General features: G+C 29.6%; 4 protein-coding genes across 5 annotated transcripts; 2 read left to right on the top strand and 2 right to left on the bottom strand.

The window, feature by feature from the left end:
- The first annotated feature begins 2,364 nt into the window (after window positions 1-2,364).
- LOC119669111 (cilia- and flagella-associated protein 52) lies at window positions 2,365-6,092 on the top strand. Its single transcript, XM_038078892.1, has 11 exons — window positions 2,365-2,702; window positions 2,762-2,870; window positions 2,930-3,030; window positions 3,084-3,187; window positions 3,261-3,688; window positions 3,743-3,915; window positions 3,976-4,205; window positions 4,265-4,481; window positions 4,543-4,780; window positions 5,571-5,714; window positions 5,772-6,092. Exons 1-11 carry the CDS (start codon window positions 2,473-2,475, stop codon window positions 6,033-6,035), a joined length of 2,238 nt encoding a protein of 745 aa, XP_037934820.1. The 5' UTR covers window positions 2,365-2,472; the 3' UTR covers window positions 6,036-6,092.
- A 12-nt stretch (window positions 6,093-6,104) lies between these two features.
- LOC119669112 lies at window positions 6,105-7,794 on the bottom strand. The gene is made up of 3 exons (XM_038078893.1): window positions 7,534-7,794; window positions 6,668-6,790; window positions 6,105-6,603 (listed from the first exon to the last, which is right to left on the bottom strand). Exons 1-3 carry the CDS (start codon window positions 7,721-7,723, stop codon window positions 6,314-6,316), a joined length of 603 nt encoding a protein of 200 aa, XP_037934821.1. The 5' UTR covers window positions 7,724-7,794; the 3' UTR covers window positions 6,105-6,313.
- Window positions 7,795-7,951: 157 nt separating this feature from the next.
- On the top strand, window positions 7,952-10,487 carry LOC119668281 (putative serine protease K12H4.7). Its single transcript, XM_038077737.1, has 8 exons — window positions 7,952-8,591; window positions 8,647-8,834; window positions 8,890-9,125; window positions 9,270-9,405; window positions 9,466-9,604; window positions 9,663-9,964; window positions 10,065-10,234; window positions 10,300-10,487. Exons 1-8 carry the CDS (start codon window positions 8,334-8,336, stop codon window positions 10,419-10,421), a joined length of 1,551 nt encoding a protein of 516 aa, XP_037933665.1. The 5' UTR covers window positions 7,952-8,333; the 3' UTR covers window positions 10,422-10,487.
- Window positions 10,488-10,509: 22 nt separating this feature from the next.
- LOC119668282 lies at window positions 10,510-11,839 on the bottom strand. Of its 2 annotated transcripts, XM_038077738.1 has the most exons (3): window positions 11,564-11,839; window positions 11,076-11,187; window positions 10,510-11,012 (listed from the first exon to the last, which is right to left on the bottom strand). In XM_038077738.1, the coding sequence occupies exons 2-3, from the start codon at window positions 11,182-11,184 to the stop codon at window positions 10,609-10,611; spliced, it is 513 nt and encodes a 170-aa protein (XP_037933666.1). In that variant the 5' UTR covers window positions 11,185-11,187; window positions 11,564-11,839; the 3' UTR covers window positions 10,510-10,608. The 2 variants fall into 2 exon arrangements, with proteins under 2 accessions (XP_037933666.1, XP_037933667.1); XM_038077739.1 differs by lacking the exon at window positions 11,564-11,839 and having other exon boundaries at window positions 11,076-11,234.
- Between the last annotated feature and the right edge of the window lie 4,086 nt (window positions 11,840-15,925).

The raw sequence follows: 15,925 nt of genomic DNA, 5'->3' as shown, positions 1-15,925 counted from the left end.
ATAATTATTAATTATATACATGAGTTTTACTGAATATTGAAAATGTTATAATATTAAAAATGTTTAATAGGAGATTTTACAACATTTTCTGCACAATATAAACATACATCAGTTCTTTGCTATTGTATCTGTTCCTTGTACTGCTATTAGGGGTGTTTTATAATGGCTAATGTTTTTTTTTCTATATATTCTGCTACAATTTAACTTACATTTTTGTATGATTTAATGTAATTAAATATATGTATATAAATAATATATTTATATATAAATATAAGTAACAGAATATATGTAATTATATACATATCAATAAAATTTTAAGAGGATCATAATAGCAAGCACCACGGTTTTACTAGTTTAATTAGAAGTTAATCTGTATTTATCTATACCATTTACATTATTCATTCAATTTTAAATTTGATGTTTTTCTTATTATGTTTTGTTACGTGTGTTTGATAAAAGTTCCGACTCCTTATATATAAAAATAATGGATTAAATTACAACTATGTATAAAAATATTACAATATATATTTATTAAAAATTCTATAATAAAAATTTAACAAATTATAGTTATAATTATGTACAAAACTATTATTAAACAAATTTAATAAGAATGTCACTAACTTCGGCATTTTCAAATTTCTACCTTTTGTTTTAAATAGATTTTGACATTTCTTTTCCAATTCTTCTAATATCGTAAAAAATTCTACGATATTAAAACATTTACAGGGTTGTACAGAGAAATAAGCATCATTTTGAAGGAGAATTAAAATTAATCCCGACCAAAACGAGGTGAGTTATTGTATGGGAAGTTGGTTATTAAACAACTAGATTAGTACTTTAATCTTAATGATTGCTTTAATCTACTATTAATTTTACAATGTAAACGTAGTATTAAGCTATATCTACACTATCAAATTATATTCGTTTAAAATGATTTAACGAAAAAAATGCTGTTAGAATACATTTAAACAAATTTAATTTTTAAGTAAGCATTTGTTGCATTTTATCTGTGTACTAGCCAACTCACAAACCTACATTCAGATATATTCTGAATGTAAACTCTGAACTATCGTTTCAGAACTCACATTTTAACATTATTGTTTTTATTGTCAAATTTTATAAAACAAAATATAAACAGAGCAACTAATTTTTAACTCATTCAGTTGGTTTGAACATCGTTCAATAAATAAGTTTTTTATGAGTTTTATGATTAATCATGACCTATTGGTTGAGCCAAAATGTATATAAAAACAAGTCTCTTATTATATATGTATTAGTTTTAAACTATTTTATTAGTAGCCAAAACATAAAAATATTTTAAAGTATGCATTTAAGTAATAAATTGCTTTTAACAAGTTTTTGTATCGAGAAAACAACTCATTTCTATGAAAATATACATAATAGAATTGTTACCGTGTATCAACATCATGGTCTGTTCCACGCGCTACTCGTAGTAAAACTCAAGTAAAACAAATAAAGTGCCAAATTACGCTCTTTATATAGATTTTCATGGAACAGGTTTGTGTAAAATCTGGTGAGAACACCAGTGCCGCGCAAATAAACAGTGCAAACATTTAAATTCAAACCAAAACAGCTGACAAATCACACATCAACATAAAATTTACTTGAAATAAAATGTACGAATAAAGTCTGTGTATCATTTTTAAATTTTTACAGGGATGTTACACCCTCTCAGATGCTCTCTTTTACTCGAAAATTTTCTGGTGGAACGCGCTTGTGTATACACAGTGTTACTCAAAGCTACTATGAGTAGCTCGTGGAACAGATCTCATATATGAATACTGGCTATTAATAATATTCATGTCCCGTTCAAATTTTCGTGCAGAGAAAAATATTATTTATTGTGAGCTGGTAACCCTAATAATAAATGTTTGAATTTTCTTTTTATTGTATCACAGGGTGTGTTATTATGTCCACTGTGTTGTTAAAGATAAGTGCAACAGTTTAATAAATTTAAAATGTTATTAAGAACATTTAGTGAAAGTTCAGCTAGTAATTGTAATTTACTTTTATTACAGCATTTTTGTTTTAATTTATAAATTTTATATACGTTTTTATTGACACTACATAATGTTTTAAGGTGCAGTAAACAAATTTATATATCGACTTGACGTTAATTCTTTTTTGATATGTTTATTATATCATCAGATATAATTAAAATAGTAATGGAATAAAATTATATCTGTGAGTACCATCTAGAGAAAGTTTCTACATGTATATATATTTATTTGTTAAGTTTTGTTTTTAATCAACATAGCAACACAACAAACAAACCGGCTACAAATTTCACCATGGATATAACAGTTGTTAATTTTTAAAAATATTACAAATTGTAATGAAAACTAAGTCAGAAAATTTGGTTTTTAAAACTTGTCTGTTTAAAATTAAATAATACACTGTTTTATATTTGTACCTGTTTTTCAAAAAGTTCGTTCATTCAACACATTTAAGATGGATCCTATAATCGATGCTAAAAGGGACCCTACAATTACCCTCTTACAGCCACGTGCTATATTTGGGCTTAACGGAAGTGTTGTAGGTGGTGTGCAAATTCACAAGGATAATAATCACTTGCTTTACCCAATAGGCTCAAAAATTGCTATAGCCGATTTAAAGACTAATGCTCAAACCTTTTTATCTGGGCATAATAAAGCTGTTTCTTGTCTAGACATTAGTCCAAGGTAACTACTATAAATTCTAACGTATTTTTCCGTTCTTATCATTAAGTTTCAATCAATAGTGGCCGCTTTATAGCTTCTGGTCAAGTGAACCACATGGGTTTTCGTGCGCATGTAATTCTATGGGATTGGGAGAAAAAAGAAGAGCTTACTAGACACGATTTACACAAAGTACGTACTAAAATAATAAACGTACTAAAAAGATTAATTTTTTAACATTATTTTGATAGGTATGCGTGCAGTCTCTTTCATTTAGTGCAGAGGACAAATACTTAATATCGTTGGGTGGAGAGGATGACCGTACTGTCATTGTATTTGATGTGGCTACATAGTAAATTTATAAATTTATTAATGAATTTATTTATGTTAATAATATTTTTATAGTACTCCTTTCTGTCGCTCTAATTCATCTAGGGGAATTTCTGGAAATCCATTACATGTACGTTCACTACATCACGACTCTTCTTTCTTTGTAACCGCTGGAGATCGTAAGTTTAATATTATTTTCAATAAAGTAAGTGTAGTAATTGATTAATTGATTTATATATATGTTTTTAAAAGGACATTTACGTTTGTGGTCTATATTGCAAGACCAGAAGAAACTTCATGTTCATGATATACATGTTGGCAAACACCAAAGAACATACACTGACATTGAAATAGATGAATGTGACGAAATACTTTTTCTTGGAACTTTGACTGGAGATTTAGTTAAAGTTAAACTTAATTGTTGTGATAAGGTAAATGTAACAAAACCCGGTCATATTGCTGCCATGATTGGTTCATTTGGCACACATTATCCGCGTAAGCCATATGGAAGAGATTGCTTAAGATATGGTTGCGGTATTCGACGACTTGTTATTGTAGATAAAGGTTTGATATTGATTGGGGCAGGAGATGGTACAGTAGAGCTGGTTGATGAACGTCCAGAAGTAACTATGGAATATTTTAAAAGTTATCCAAGTCCAACTTGGCCAGTTCTAAGAACAGTAAGTTTATATAAAACCACAATGATATATTAAATCATTTTTTTATTTTAAAAGCTTAAAACTATTAAAGTAAATGGACCCATTTCGTCATTGGTAAAGGCTAAACCATACCAATATTTTATTAGTACAGAGAAGAATGAAATATATTATTTGCTAGTTAAAGATTTTTCTTTAAAATTATTAAAAACATGCCACAATCAACCAGTTTACTCTATTGTGTTTCCACGGTAAGTTCATTGTAAGTACTTTAAGTGTTATATTGCTCAGATAATCTATTTTTTATATAGAAATCTCTCATCTGTTTTCGCTACGGGTGGCCATGAAAACATACGTATATGGTCTGCTACACTCTTGCAGGAGCTTTTACGTATTATGGTTTATAATTTTCAATGTTCTGCATTAGCATTTGCTTTTGATGGAAGCAGTATTGTATCGGTTTGGAATGATGGGGTTATTCGCGCTTTTACACCTTTAACTGGACGTCTTATATATGCAATTCCAAATGCACATAATAAAGGTTTTTTTTTAATAATTTTACTTTTTTAAGCCCTTTTTTTATTGTTAATCTAATCTTAGGTTGTAGTGCTTTAGCCGTCTCTAAAACTGGTCGCATTATTGTTACTGGAGGTATTGAAGGACAGGTTCGCGTATGGAAAATTGAACCATTTCGACAGAGCTTAGTTGCTGTGCTTAAAGATCATTCAGGTTCAGTAACTTGCTTGGATTTCAATCATTTAGATACTGAAGTCATTTCGTCTAGTAGTGATGGTTCTTGTGTCATTTGGGACATTAAGTATGTAAAAGCAAAGCAGATAATTAAATGAAATATTAAATGTTTAACTTTATTCTTACAGTCGAATGACACGTAAAAAAGTATTTACTGCAAATACACAATTTATGACTGCTCGTTACTATCCAACAGGTGTTCAGGTATTAACATGTGGTTCCGATGGTTGTATTAATTATTGGATGGTTTACAACGGTAGTTTGCTGCGTGAAATAGAAGGATCTAGAAAGTATTCCATGAATTGTGTTTCCATTAGTAGTAATGGCGGTTACTTTTGCTCGGCTGGGAGTGATCAAACAGTAAAAGTAAGCAAATATAAAATTTTAACATAAATTTATGGGATGGGCTAAAACCTCTTCTGAATTGAAATGAGTACATATATATACACTAATACTTAGTTGATAAAATTTCATTGTCTGTATTCAAACCGAGTATGAATAAGAGTTCCTCACTGTACCTGTATCTATTGAAGTTTTAAAATTGTTGAAGTACATCTCATGATTGTGGCTACCAATTAAGATATATAGGATTAATCATTTTCTGTGATAAAAAACAGTAAAAATTCTAATAGATAATGTATTTGATATAACGCTTACTATAATTTCGATTCAATGGAATATTGTAGTTAATCCAGATAAAGCGATCAACGTCCAATCAAAAAAAAAAATTTCTTTTAAAATTTTTCGACTTTAAACCTGTAAGAAAATTTCTATGTCTACCATTTTTGTAATGCTAATGGTTCAGTTTAATTACACTTAAAATATAAAGCATCTAATATATAGCTGTGCCATTGTCATTGTCTTGATTGTTGAAAGAATAACGAATTCTGTTACTGTTAATTTTCAATCGTTCGAGAAAGCAATTACTTTCGTTATATAGAAGATTAATATAAAGAGTTATACCCAATTTGAGCATTACACAAAAGTTTATTAGTTTGTTTTTATATCGTATACATTATATTATACATATTTTTATTGAAGTAAATATAATAATATTTATATAAATATAAAGATCACATAAATATTATGTTATATGTACACATATGTATTATATTCGAAGTAAGAACGTTTTTATTTTAACTTATGCTATCTTTAGTTCTGGGATTATAATCGTGGTATCGTACTATGTACTGGAGTTGATCACGCGTCTGCTGTTATAAGTTGTACGATGAGTCCATGTGGAAAATTCTGTGTTAGTGGCTGCTTGGATGGAACAGTAATAGTCTGGAATATACCAGAGGTTTATGGTTATATTTTTAGTGTATTAAAATAATGTTATTAAAATAATTTTATTTAGGAATACTGGTACAATAATGACGAAGATACTGAGAAAGCAGAAACCACCTCCCTACCAAAAACAGATTCGAAATCTAAATTTGCTAATGTTGAATCAAAAGTGATTACATCTTCTTTGCCTAAAATACCTTCTAAGGAAAATGTGGATGATTTACAAACCAAAAAGCATAATGGAGTTATATGTGTAGATTGCCCTGCGGTAGATAAAACTAAAATGCCCGATTTAAATGAACAATGCAATTACGTGCCGGATGTTAAATGTTAATTTTATTTTTGTATTCTAAATATTTTTCAAATAAAAAATCTATCCTTATAAAATAAATTTACATTCTTTAATTGTTGGAAAATGCAAAATCAATTTTTGCTCAATTTCAGGAATTTAGATCTTATTTGAAAGATATTTTTTGATATTTGTGTCAATGTCATGTTAATCCAATTTTTAGCAAGATGTACAACATTGGCGGTTCGTATAGCCTGTTAAAAATTGTGCTTAACTGCCATAATTTTTGATTTTTGGTTGTTGTACTAAGACTCTCGGAAGTCCTATTTCTTCTTCTTCTTTTTCGCTTCAGCTTCCTCTGCTTCTCTTTGAGCTCTTTCTATATCGTCTTCATAACCCTCTGGCAAGGGATTTACATTTCTGTTGTGAAAGAATGTTTTGTTGCCATCTCCCCATGCGAATTTTTTATCTCTCTTGCGTAAATACGTATATTTAACAAATGGTTCACGTCGATGGGGACCAATTGACGCAAGGGTGAATACACTAAAAAGCAGTATTATGGGAATAATGCCAAACGAAAAATAACGAAAAAGCTTAGAATGTCCTTCATCACCTAAAAGTTCAACAGAAAACTATTTATAAAATTTTAGACACTACTATAAATTTTATATTACTACCTCCTGGTAGTTTTCTTGAACTTTTTCCGGGGCGACATGTTTCTCCAGATCTCTTTTTTTTAGGTTTAGGTTTCTCTTTGCCACATGAACAAGCTGGAGAACATCTTGATGAATTCTCTCGGCCTGCGAATTATATAACAGCATAATTACTTATTTTGTAATGTTAAATATAATGTAACAGTATTATTTAATTAATAAGGTAATGGTTGAGATGATGTTGGTTACGGCTACGGTTGCATTAGTAGAGTTCCTTAGAATGCTCATAAAATATAATGAAATGAATCTCAATATAAGAATATGTTAATATGAGAAAATATATTTTCTGGTTGTTAAATCTATAATACATAGGACTAATATAAAGAAAACGACCAGTTAAAAGCGGATATTCCACATAATTCTTGAATGTTGACTTGGTGTGTCGAAATGCGAAATTTTCGTCAAGTCTCATGTGTAATAGCAATATTTACAGGAAAAACAAGCAGATTGATGGAAATCAGTATACAATCAGATTTTTGTTTAAACAAGTTTTCTTCGTTAATATTGGATACATAGGAGAATTTGTTTGTAATTCTGTCTGTCAATTGTTGTTGCTTTTAATGCAAAATGAAAGCTAAAATTTGACAGATAAAATTACATACAAAACTCTTGTATGAATCCAGTATAAAACACAAAAACATGTCCTATCGAAAGAAACGTGTCAGTGTGAACGCCATTTCAGGTGAGCACTCCTAGTGTACCTTATTGAAAATTTGTTATTCTTGAATTTATTTTGTTACCTTTCAAAGCAATATAGTGAAATAATAAGTCATTAATAAAAAAAAGCAACATTGTGAATATCTCTATATAATTTGTTATTTGTAACTTACAGTAACCAGGAAGTTGTCTCGCACTTAGACCATAGTGAATCAATGAACACTCATCATTTATAATAGATTTGGTAGGCGCACGGGAACTAAATTGCAAACTACAAGGTGGATGCTCCGGAATATGCTTCAAAAGGACATTTTTGAACCTTATTAGATGCCTAATAGGTAAAAATCTGGCAGCTGTAAACATATTGACAAAAATTTTCCATAAAAAACAGAATCAAAAAATTTTACATCCGGACAAAAAAAATTTTATAGTTGTAAAACAAAAATATAAAATTGTAATAAAAAAAATATATATTTATGTAGAATATAGCATAAGCTATGCCAAGTAGTAAATTTTTTATTTTTCAAAAAACAAAAATTTTAACTACATTATACATTTTTACTAATGTTGAATACATGGCAACTCTGTTTTCTTGCTATAAAAAACATTGTAAACAAAAAGTAGCGGCAAATTAGATTATAAATTTATTTATTTCTTGTCAGTGGTCAATTATTAATTATACATATATGTAATCACTTGCAAATAGTGCTTCACTAAAGAATTTCTAAGTAAACAAAATAAGAGCAAAACAACTAAAAATCTAACTATGCGCTTGTGTGGGTTAGCCATAAAGCATTGAATTGTTTTTGTTTTTGTTTTTGCATTACAAATTTGCAACATAATCGCTGATAACCTCAACGATTGTTTTTAACATATATTTGATCGCTTAAAACAAAGCTGTTATTTATAGTTGGTTCATTGTACTGACAAAGCTCTAGAGTATAACAAGTGTATTCACGGATTAAAAAGTAAAATGTTGAACGTGCTGAACCATAGACTTAAATTATTTAAAACTTTTTGCCTGTGGCTGCTAGTATCGTTTGTCTTGGTTGGGTACAAAACTGAAAGTGCCTACGGACTTAGAAAGTTTCGTCATGGCCGATTAGTGCATGGATTTTTGGGTGAACCAAGTAAAATTCCTACACTTCAACGCGAAGAAGAAGTCAAGGACTTATGGTTTCCACAACAATTAGATCATTTCAACAACAAACAAGATGACACTTGGCAACAGGTAACAACTAAAATATAGTGCGCATTGTCTAAATAATAAACTTTTTATTATTCAGCGTTATTTTGTTAATACTGAATATTACCGTAATGACAGCACAGCACCAATTTTTCTTATGATAGGTGGTGAGGGAGAGGCTTCGAAAAAATGGATGAAAGAGGGTGCTTGGATACATTATGCAGAACATTTTGGTGCACTATGTTTTCAAGTTGAACATCGTTATTATGGTAAAAGTCATCCAACCAGGTACTGCATATAACATTATTTAATGTTTATTCATTCATAATTTTTTATATAAAAGCGACTTATCAACAAAAAATCTTGCCTATCTTACATCGGAACAAGCTTTGGCTGACTTGGCTGCTTTTATAAAGGCAATGCGCAAAGAATACAATCTTGCTAGTACACAAAAGTGGATAGCATTTGGTGGATCCTACCCTGGGTCTCTAGCTGCATGGTTACGTGAAAAATACCCTGATTTAATATACGGTTCAATTAGTTCTAGTGGTCCATTACTTGCTGAAGTTGATTTCAAAGGTTTGTAGTTTTACGTTATGTTATTGTGATGATAATTGAATTATATACAAATTTGTATTGCCATTATTGATCACTTTTAATATTCAATTTACTTTTACTCTTTGTTAACATTCATATAATTATTGTATTCTTAATTGATTTTAGAGTATTTTGAGGTAGTAAAGGCATCATTGGCTAGTTATAATCCAGACTGTGTTGAAGCCGTATCGCGAGCCTTTGAGCAGGTTGAAATCTTACTTAAGCATATGATTGGTCAGAGAAATATCGATGAGAAATTTAGGTGAAGTATTTATTTGTAGAAAATATATTTTTTTTAACATAATTTATTTATTTATTTTAGAACGTGTACACCTATCAAAGACTCCATTGAAAATCCATTTGATTTGTCTAATTTCTTTGAGAATCTTGCTAGTAATTTTGCTGGTGTTGTGCAGTATAACAAAGATAATAGCCCACATGCTAACATTACTATTGATGAAGTATATAAAAAATATAAAATAATTATTGCTTAATTTTAACAAATGCACATCTTTGCAGATCTGTGACGTTATGCTAAATACTACGATTGGGCCTCCTGTAACTCGTTTAGGCATTGTAAATAGTATGAATTTAGATAATTCAAAGGAAAAATGCTTGGATTATAAATATGATAAAATGATATCAGACATGAAAGAAACTTCTTGGACTGCTGAGTGCGCAGGTGGTTCTCGGCAATGGACATATCAAACTTGTAATGAGTTTGGTTTTTATCAAACATCAACAAATAAAAGTGATACATTCGGCAACCGTTTTGGAGCAGATTTTTTCATACATCAATGCATGGATATATACTCAGATAGGTTATTATTATATTATTTAGTTATTCATTATTACTTATTTATTTATATAAAGAATATTATTATTTAATTACTTTATTTTTTGGGTATTTTCATCATTCAGAATGGATGCAGAATATCTCGATCAAGTTGTAGCTAATACCAATACCTTCTATGGTGCTTTGAAGCCTGAAACTACTAATGTATTGTACGTACATGGTTCAATTGATCCTTGGCATGCACTTGGTTTAATCAATAGTAAAAATCCAAAAACACCTACAATTTATATAGAAGGTATTATTCTATATTGTAATATGTTTTATTTTATATGAGACTAAATTTAATATTTATTAATTTAGGAACTGCACATTGCGCAAATATGTATGAACCGATCCATACTGATCCACCACAATTGGTTGAAGCTCGTAATAAAATAATCAAATTTTTGGCAAAATTATTACAAAGTTACATTTCTCTCTAATATTTAAGCAACTAACAGATATGTACGATTGAATAAAGAATTAATTAGTTTTTACCAAATAACTTGTCTTTTTATACATTTTTTTGCGCTTATTTTATTTTTATTTGCGTTTCGTTTACAAATAAATTTAAATTTTAAAAATGAATTTTATGTATTTCTTTGTTAGCTGTATTTTCCGTTAAACCCATTAATCCTTTTTGGACTTTTCCATTTTCTCAAGAAACTTCTTGTAATTATCTTGAACGGATTTATTCTTAATAATGTGCTCATCGACGTTATGCTTAAGAATACGGTAAGCCCAATGTGATGTATCCCAAATAAATGCCACAATGCGGAAAAAATACTTTTCAACCTGCTTTTTGTCTGGCAATTGTGAAAGCAGTTGCGTTGCTGGACTTTTATCATCCAAAGATTGTGCCTTTACAGTCGCAGCGGATTGTGATGACGATGAGGACGGTGGTGGTGATGCTTTAGTCGATGCCTTAGCTCCTGCTTGTTGTGGGGGACCATCAGCTGAACAAAACAAACGCACAGAAGCAGTTCTATATGATGTCATCGGTGCACTTTTGATGAAATCATTTGGATTATTGTCTATAAAGAGCAAAAAGTTATTTTATAAGTCTTTCATAGATTTTAGAAATATGAATAAATTACCTCGATCGACATTAATACCGGGTGATATCATTTGCAACAACTGCATCGCTGAACCTGTTCCATTTTTTGAAGGTACAGGTAGCAAACGCAAAGTCTTGGATGCCAACATTTTCTAACAATAAACAAAAAGTTTGTTATATTTACTGTTTATTTTTAATAAAAATTTAATTTTAATCCACTGTCAAGAAAAATTTTAAATTATTTTGTTTTTGCCCTATTAATGAGTGCTTAGTTTTAATGCTTTTTAGCCGCTGAATTTTTCATGTAGCTTTATAAAAAAAAGCTAGCGCGAAGCTTTTAATTGTTGCTCTTCGTAGCGAGAAAGCTTTTAATTGTTGCTTTTCGTAGCGCGAAGCTTTTTATTGTTGCTTATAAATAAAATATTTAAAAAGGTATCGAATATGTCTGTAAAATTATACAAACTAATATATTTTATTACATTCAGACGAAATATAGAAATTTTTGATTTTCTCTTCCATTTTACTTACTTGATTTTTGATTTTAGAATAATTCTATGTTAATACTTCAATTTAACTAAAATTTAAACAACAAAAAAACTAAAGTTAATGCAGCGCAAGAAATGTTTGAAATAAAGTTTACGCCAAAATGGCCGACACAATTTCCGACACTTCAAAATTATTCTTTGACTGACAGTACGAAGCAAAGTCGATTTCCGTTTAAGGGTAAGCGTTCAATGTTAAAAGGAATGAAAATGATTGCCATAAGCAATAATGTAAAAAGCAATGATGAATTCAAATTCAAAACTTTGAAAGCGACTGTATAATAAGAAATAAGAATAAAACAATTAATTCTTAAATGCACAATTCCTTAAAATAAATTTTTAAAGTATTATTTTGACATAAAATTTATTGACACATATGTGTATATATATAACAACTTAGTTTAAATTTAATTATTTTTCATAAATTTCAAATTCTAGGAAATTTTTTTGCCACATATGTAATACTCACTGCATATAAAGTACTTAATACAGGTAGGGGCTATTTAATTGCCGACCTTTAATGTATGTATAGTATTATTATAATGTAATAAAGGCAAATTCAGGAACGCACACAAATCGATATGATATTTGTGCGATTAAAAATTATACCGCATTAGTATCGTAGAAGATATAATCAAATGCAAAGTGCTATAAAAACAGTCTTTTTGTTGTTGTGGTTTCTTGAGTTAGTGCTATTGCATACTTTTATTCTTTTGTGGCTGGGGGGCTTATCTCTGTCCCACATTAGGCTTAAACTATACTAGAATTATTATAATTTATTTATCTTCTAACTGATGACGAACCGTAGATCAGCATATCTTTCTGTGGGTCCTGAGGTGGACTTAAAGGTTTGTTAGGACGTGGTTGGGCAGTGTATCAAGTTTTGTGAATAATTTTAGGGCTCTGTGCCTGATATATTTTTTCACTGAGTCGATCCTTAGATCTCTGTGTATGTCTGTTGTGTTAATATACTTTGGAATCTCAAATAATCTTATAGCCAGGCTATCTGTAATTGCTTTTTAGCAGTATTTTAGGTTTTGCTGTATGTAACATATTCTTACAGTAGTGCTGGCCTAATTATTTGAGTATATAGTAACTTTCTATTTTTGAGGTTGAAGTTATTATTAAACAGCCTAATTACTCGCGCCCAATTGCTAAAAAACTTGATAGAACATTGCTCTACAATAACGTTACACGTATACAACAATGCGACGTCCAATATTTTGAAAATTATTGAATGTGCGTTAAAATTTTATATATTTATCCTTTTCTAATTCTATTATGCATTTCAATTTCATCTTAACACTTGAGTGAACAAAATTAAAAAAAACATAATGTTAAAGTATGTCTTTCTCACTCAAACTCCCAGCATAACGACAGACTATAAGACAGACTATAATTATAAACCACAGAATACCACCACTGTTGGAGTACGATTTATTCTGAGTACGAGATTTGTTTATCGAAAAAATATTATTTCTATATCTACAATTGTAAAACTATATACTCTATTTTTATTGTATCTTAACGTTATATTGCTATCAGTAGGTATACTGATAAGACGAGACAATATGCTGAAAATTCTTATAATATTGTCAACTATCTATTTTTGCTTAAGATCATCCTTACATCCTTGAAAAAAGTATCTTCTTTGACAGAAGGTGTTGCTTTTCGGTGACTACATTACTCAGTAAAATGGTACAGCAGGTCTACAAATGCGTCTTTTGAAGTGTGAATAGCTTATGCTTCTTCTATTTTTAAGTAATATTTTCCAAATGCGACTAAGTGGAACACCCACAATCTCAGTAAGGTCTCACTTTTATACGACGTTTCACCGATCCAATACCATGATGTTGGATGTGTTGATGATGTTTTCATCTTTCAAAAGTTCTTGTTCATACAGAAAAGTCATTTTCAACTAAGCTTGTATAGCCATATACGAAGTCAGAGAACCACTTTCTTACTGCTGCATACATTGTGACCGAAAAGTTTCCGGAAATAAATAAATAAAACGCAAAATTCTTAATCTTCATCAATATTTATTTTATCTCCTTCAAAATATGCTCCATTAGAAGCGATACACAAATGCCAACGTTTCTTCCAATCATCAAAACATTTTTTATAGGCGCTTTCCGGTATGGCTTTGAGTTCCCTCTGCGAATTCTGTTTTACGTCTTCTATGGATTCAAAACGCGTTCCTCTGAGTGGTAATTTGAGGTTGGGAAACAGGAAAAAGTCACACGGTGCAAGATCAGGTGAATACGGTGGCTGTTCGATGGTATTTATTGAATGTTTGGCCTTAAAATCGTTGATAATGTTGAACAAATTGAGGTGAATCGGAACAAGCCGGGCGTTGACACGTCGCATACACAAATTGTCCACCAAAATCAAACGAGCCATCTCACGACCGATGCCTAGCTCTCGTGCTATCTCTCTAACACTCACATGAGGATTTTTGAACACGATTTCCTTTGCCTTTTCAATGTTTTCGTCGGTGGTAGAGGTCGAAGGTCGTCCAGAACGCGGCATGTCTTCGACGGTCGTACGACAGTCCTGAAAGGCTTTGTACCACTCATAAACTTGAGTTTTCGATAAAACTGATTCCCCATAAGCCTTTTGTAGCATTCGCAACGATTCTGCACACGAAATTTCGTTCGAAAAACAAAATTTGATGCAAACTCTTTGTTCAATATTTTTTTCCATTGTTTTTTTCGCAACGCACTACTGAGGTGAACTGGTTTCAACAGCTGCCGTAAACGAACTGTCTGACAGATCGCGCTCATTTTTGGCATAGTAATTAAGGACAGTGCTGCCAAACTACATAAACTTAAAATATCGAAAAATATACAGCGCGCGAATTTTAAATGAGAATTTCCGAAAGCTTTTCGGTCACAATGTATAATGGTGCAGAGTTCACGTAAACTTAACAGTAACGCGTTATTTTTTTAATTAAATAATTCAATTACATCCATTAATCGCCAATCATAATTTTATATATAATTGTCTTATTACATCAAGTATATATGTTACAAGAATACTGTGCATTTTTCACAGTATTATCGTAGCTCCTCATTATACGGCATCAGAACACAGAGTGGCCGAATTTATATTCTAGTTCAATATCCGCTTACTATTCTTATCGAAGTTCCACAATAATACACTTTCTACTATTGCTGCAATTCTATTATTATATATGTAGTTAACTTTTAATATATTTTATTTAGTGTACTCCAAAAGAAGTACGACAATAAATATTTTCCCCCTTTTTGAACAATACTGTTCTAGATTATTTGCAAGATACTCTAGTGAGTCATGTGTTACATAAATACTTGATAAAAAAAAACATTAAATTTCATAGTGTCTAAATTTCTTTTATTTTTACTATTTTTCAGTTAAAACTATTATTATATTTAAGTTTCTTCTATATTAAATTTATATATAATATAATATATTAATTGTAAAAATTATGGTTTTATCATAATTAGCATATATACCAAATAGAAGAGCATACACACATTTATTCATTAGAATATTACAAAATTTGTGAATAAGTTCTTCATATTTATTTTAATATACATATATTAATTTAAATACTTTTCTTTTACAAAAAATAAAAAAGAAATGAAAGTGTTGAAAAATAAAATTAATTTAAAATAAATAAATAAAGCAAATTTTGTTTGCATATTTAATATGCATAAAATTCGGTTTATTTATATTTAAATTTATGCACAAGACTTACGTCGTACGATAAATGAGCTGCTTTTGTTTTAATAATTTTTGCAAAGTTAATTTGTGTACAAATTGTATATTTAACAAATGCCAAACTAAACAAACTAAAATAACAGTTACTATCCAACATAATCATTTGTGAATAAGTTTAAAATAATAATAACATTATTTCGCAATTCCATATTTTGTTTTAATTGTATTACAATAATTTTGTCCATTATTTATTCTCAAAACACTAACCATAAATGTTCAGCTAAGTGTCTTACTCTCGTCTTGCTGTAAGTTTACTGTCTTACTATGCAACATTTATATTATTAAATAAATATATTAAAATAACATTAAGTAGTGCTTAGTAGGCGTTTTCATAACCTTTCTGTAGTATTCAAAAAAGCACTTGACAAATAGAAAATTACAATCGCATATGTAAACTAAAAAATGTTATTTCTCATATTTCATTATCATAAATTGTGGCAACCAAAATAAAAGTATAAAATGCATTTATTAGTGTATAAGCTAATATACATATATATGTATATATATATATGACATTGTTTATGTACTTAGTAGTGTAAACTTATAATTATTAAATAGTTTTTATATATTATGTTAAATGTAATAA

The sequence above is a fragment of the Teleopsis dalmanni genome, chromosome 1, assembly GCF_002237135.1.
Source record: "Teleopsis dalmanni isolate 2A chromosome 1, ASM223713v2, whole genome shotgun sequence".
NCBI classification, from domain to species: domain Eukaryota; kingdom Metazoa; phylum Arthropoda; class Insecta; order Diptera; family Diopsidae; genus Teleopsis; species Teleopsis dalmanni.
This window is presented reverse-complemented; position numbering and strand designations above follow the sequence as displayed.

Coding starts and splice junctions, on each gene's coding strand:
- LOC119669111 (XM_038078892.1), top strand. CDS start 2,473: ATGGATCCTATAATCGATGCTAAAAGGGACCCTACAATTACCCTCTTA. Junction 2,871..2,929: donor CTAGACACGATTTACACAAA/GTACGTACTAAA, acceptor TTATTTTGATAG/GTATGCGTGCAGTCTCTTTC. Junction 3,916..3,975: donor TACTCTATTGTGTTTCCACG/GTAAGTTCATTG, acceptor TTTTTTATATAG/AAATCTCTCATCTGTTTTCG.
- LOC119669112 (XM_038078893.1), bottom strand. CDS start 7,723: ATGTTTACAGCTGCCAGATTTTTACCTATTAGGCATCTAATAAGGTTC. Junction 6,791..7,533: donor GAGACAACTTCCTGGTTACT/GTAAGTTACAAA, acceptor TATAATTCGCAG/GCCGAGAGAATTCATCAAGA. Junction 6,604..6,667: donor TTCAAGAAAACTACCAGGAG/GTAGTAATATAA, acceptor TTGAACTTTTAG/GTGATGAAGGACATTCTAAG.
- LOC119668281 (XM_038077737.1), top strand. CDS start 8,334: ATGTTGAACGTGCTGAACCATAGACTTAAATTATTTAAAACTTTTTGC. Junction 8,835..8,889: donor GGTAAAAGTCATCCAACCAG/GTACTGCATATA, acceptor TTTATATAAAAG/CGACTTATCAACAAAAAATC. Junction 10,235..10,299: donor ACCTACAATTTATATAGAAG/GTATTATTCTAT, acceptor TTATTAATTTAG/GAACTGCACATTGCGCAAAT.
- LOC119668282 (XM_038077738.1), bottom strand. CDS start 11,184: ATGTTGGCATCCAAGACTTTGCGTTTGCTACCTGTACCTTCAAAAAAT. Junction 11,013..11,075: donor CGGTATTAATGTCGATCGAG/GTAATTTATTCA, acceptor TGCTCTTTATAG/ACAATAATCCAAATGATTTC.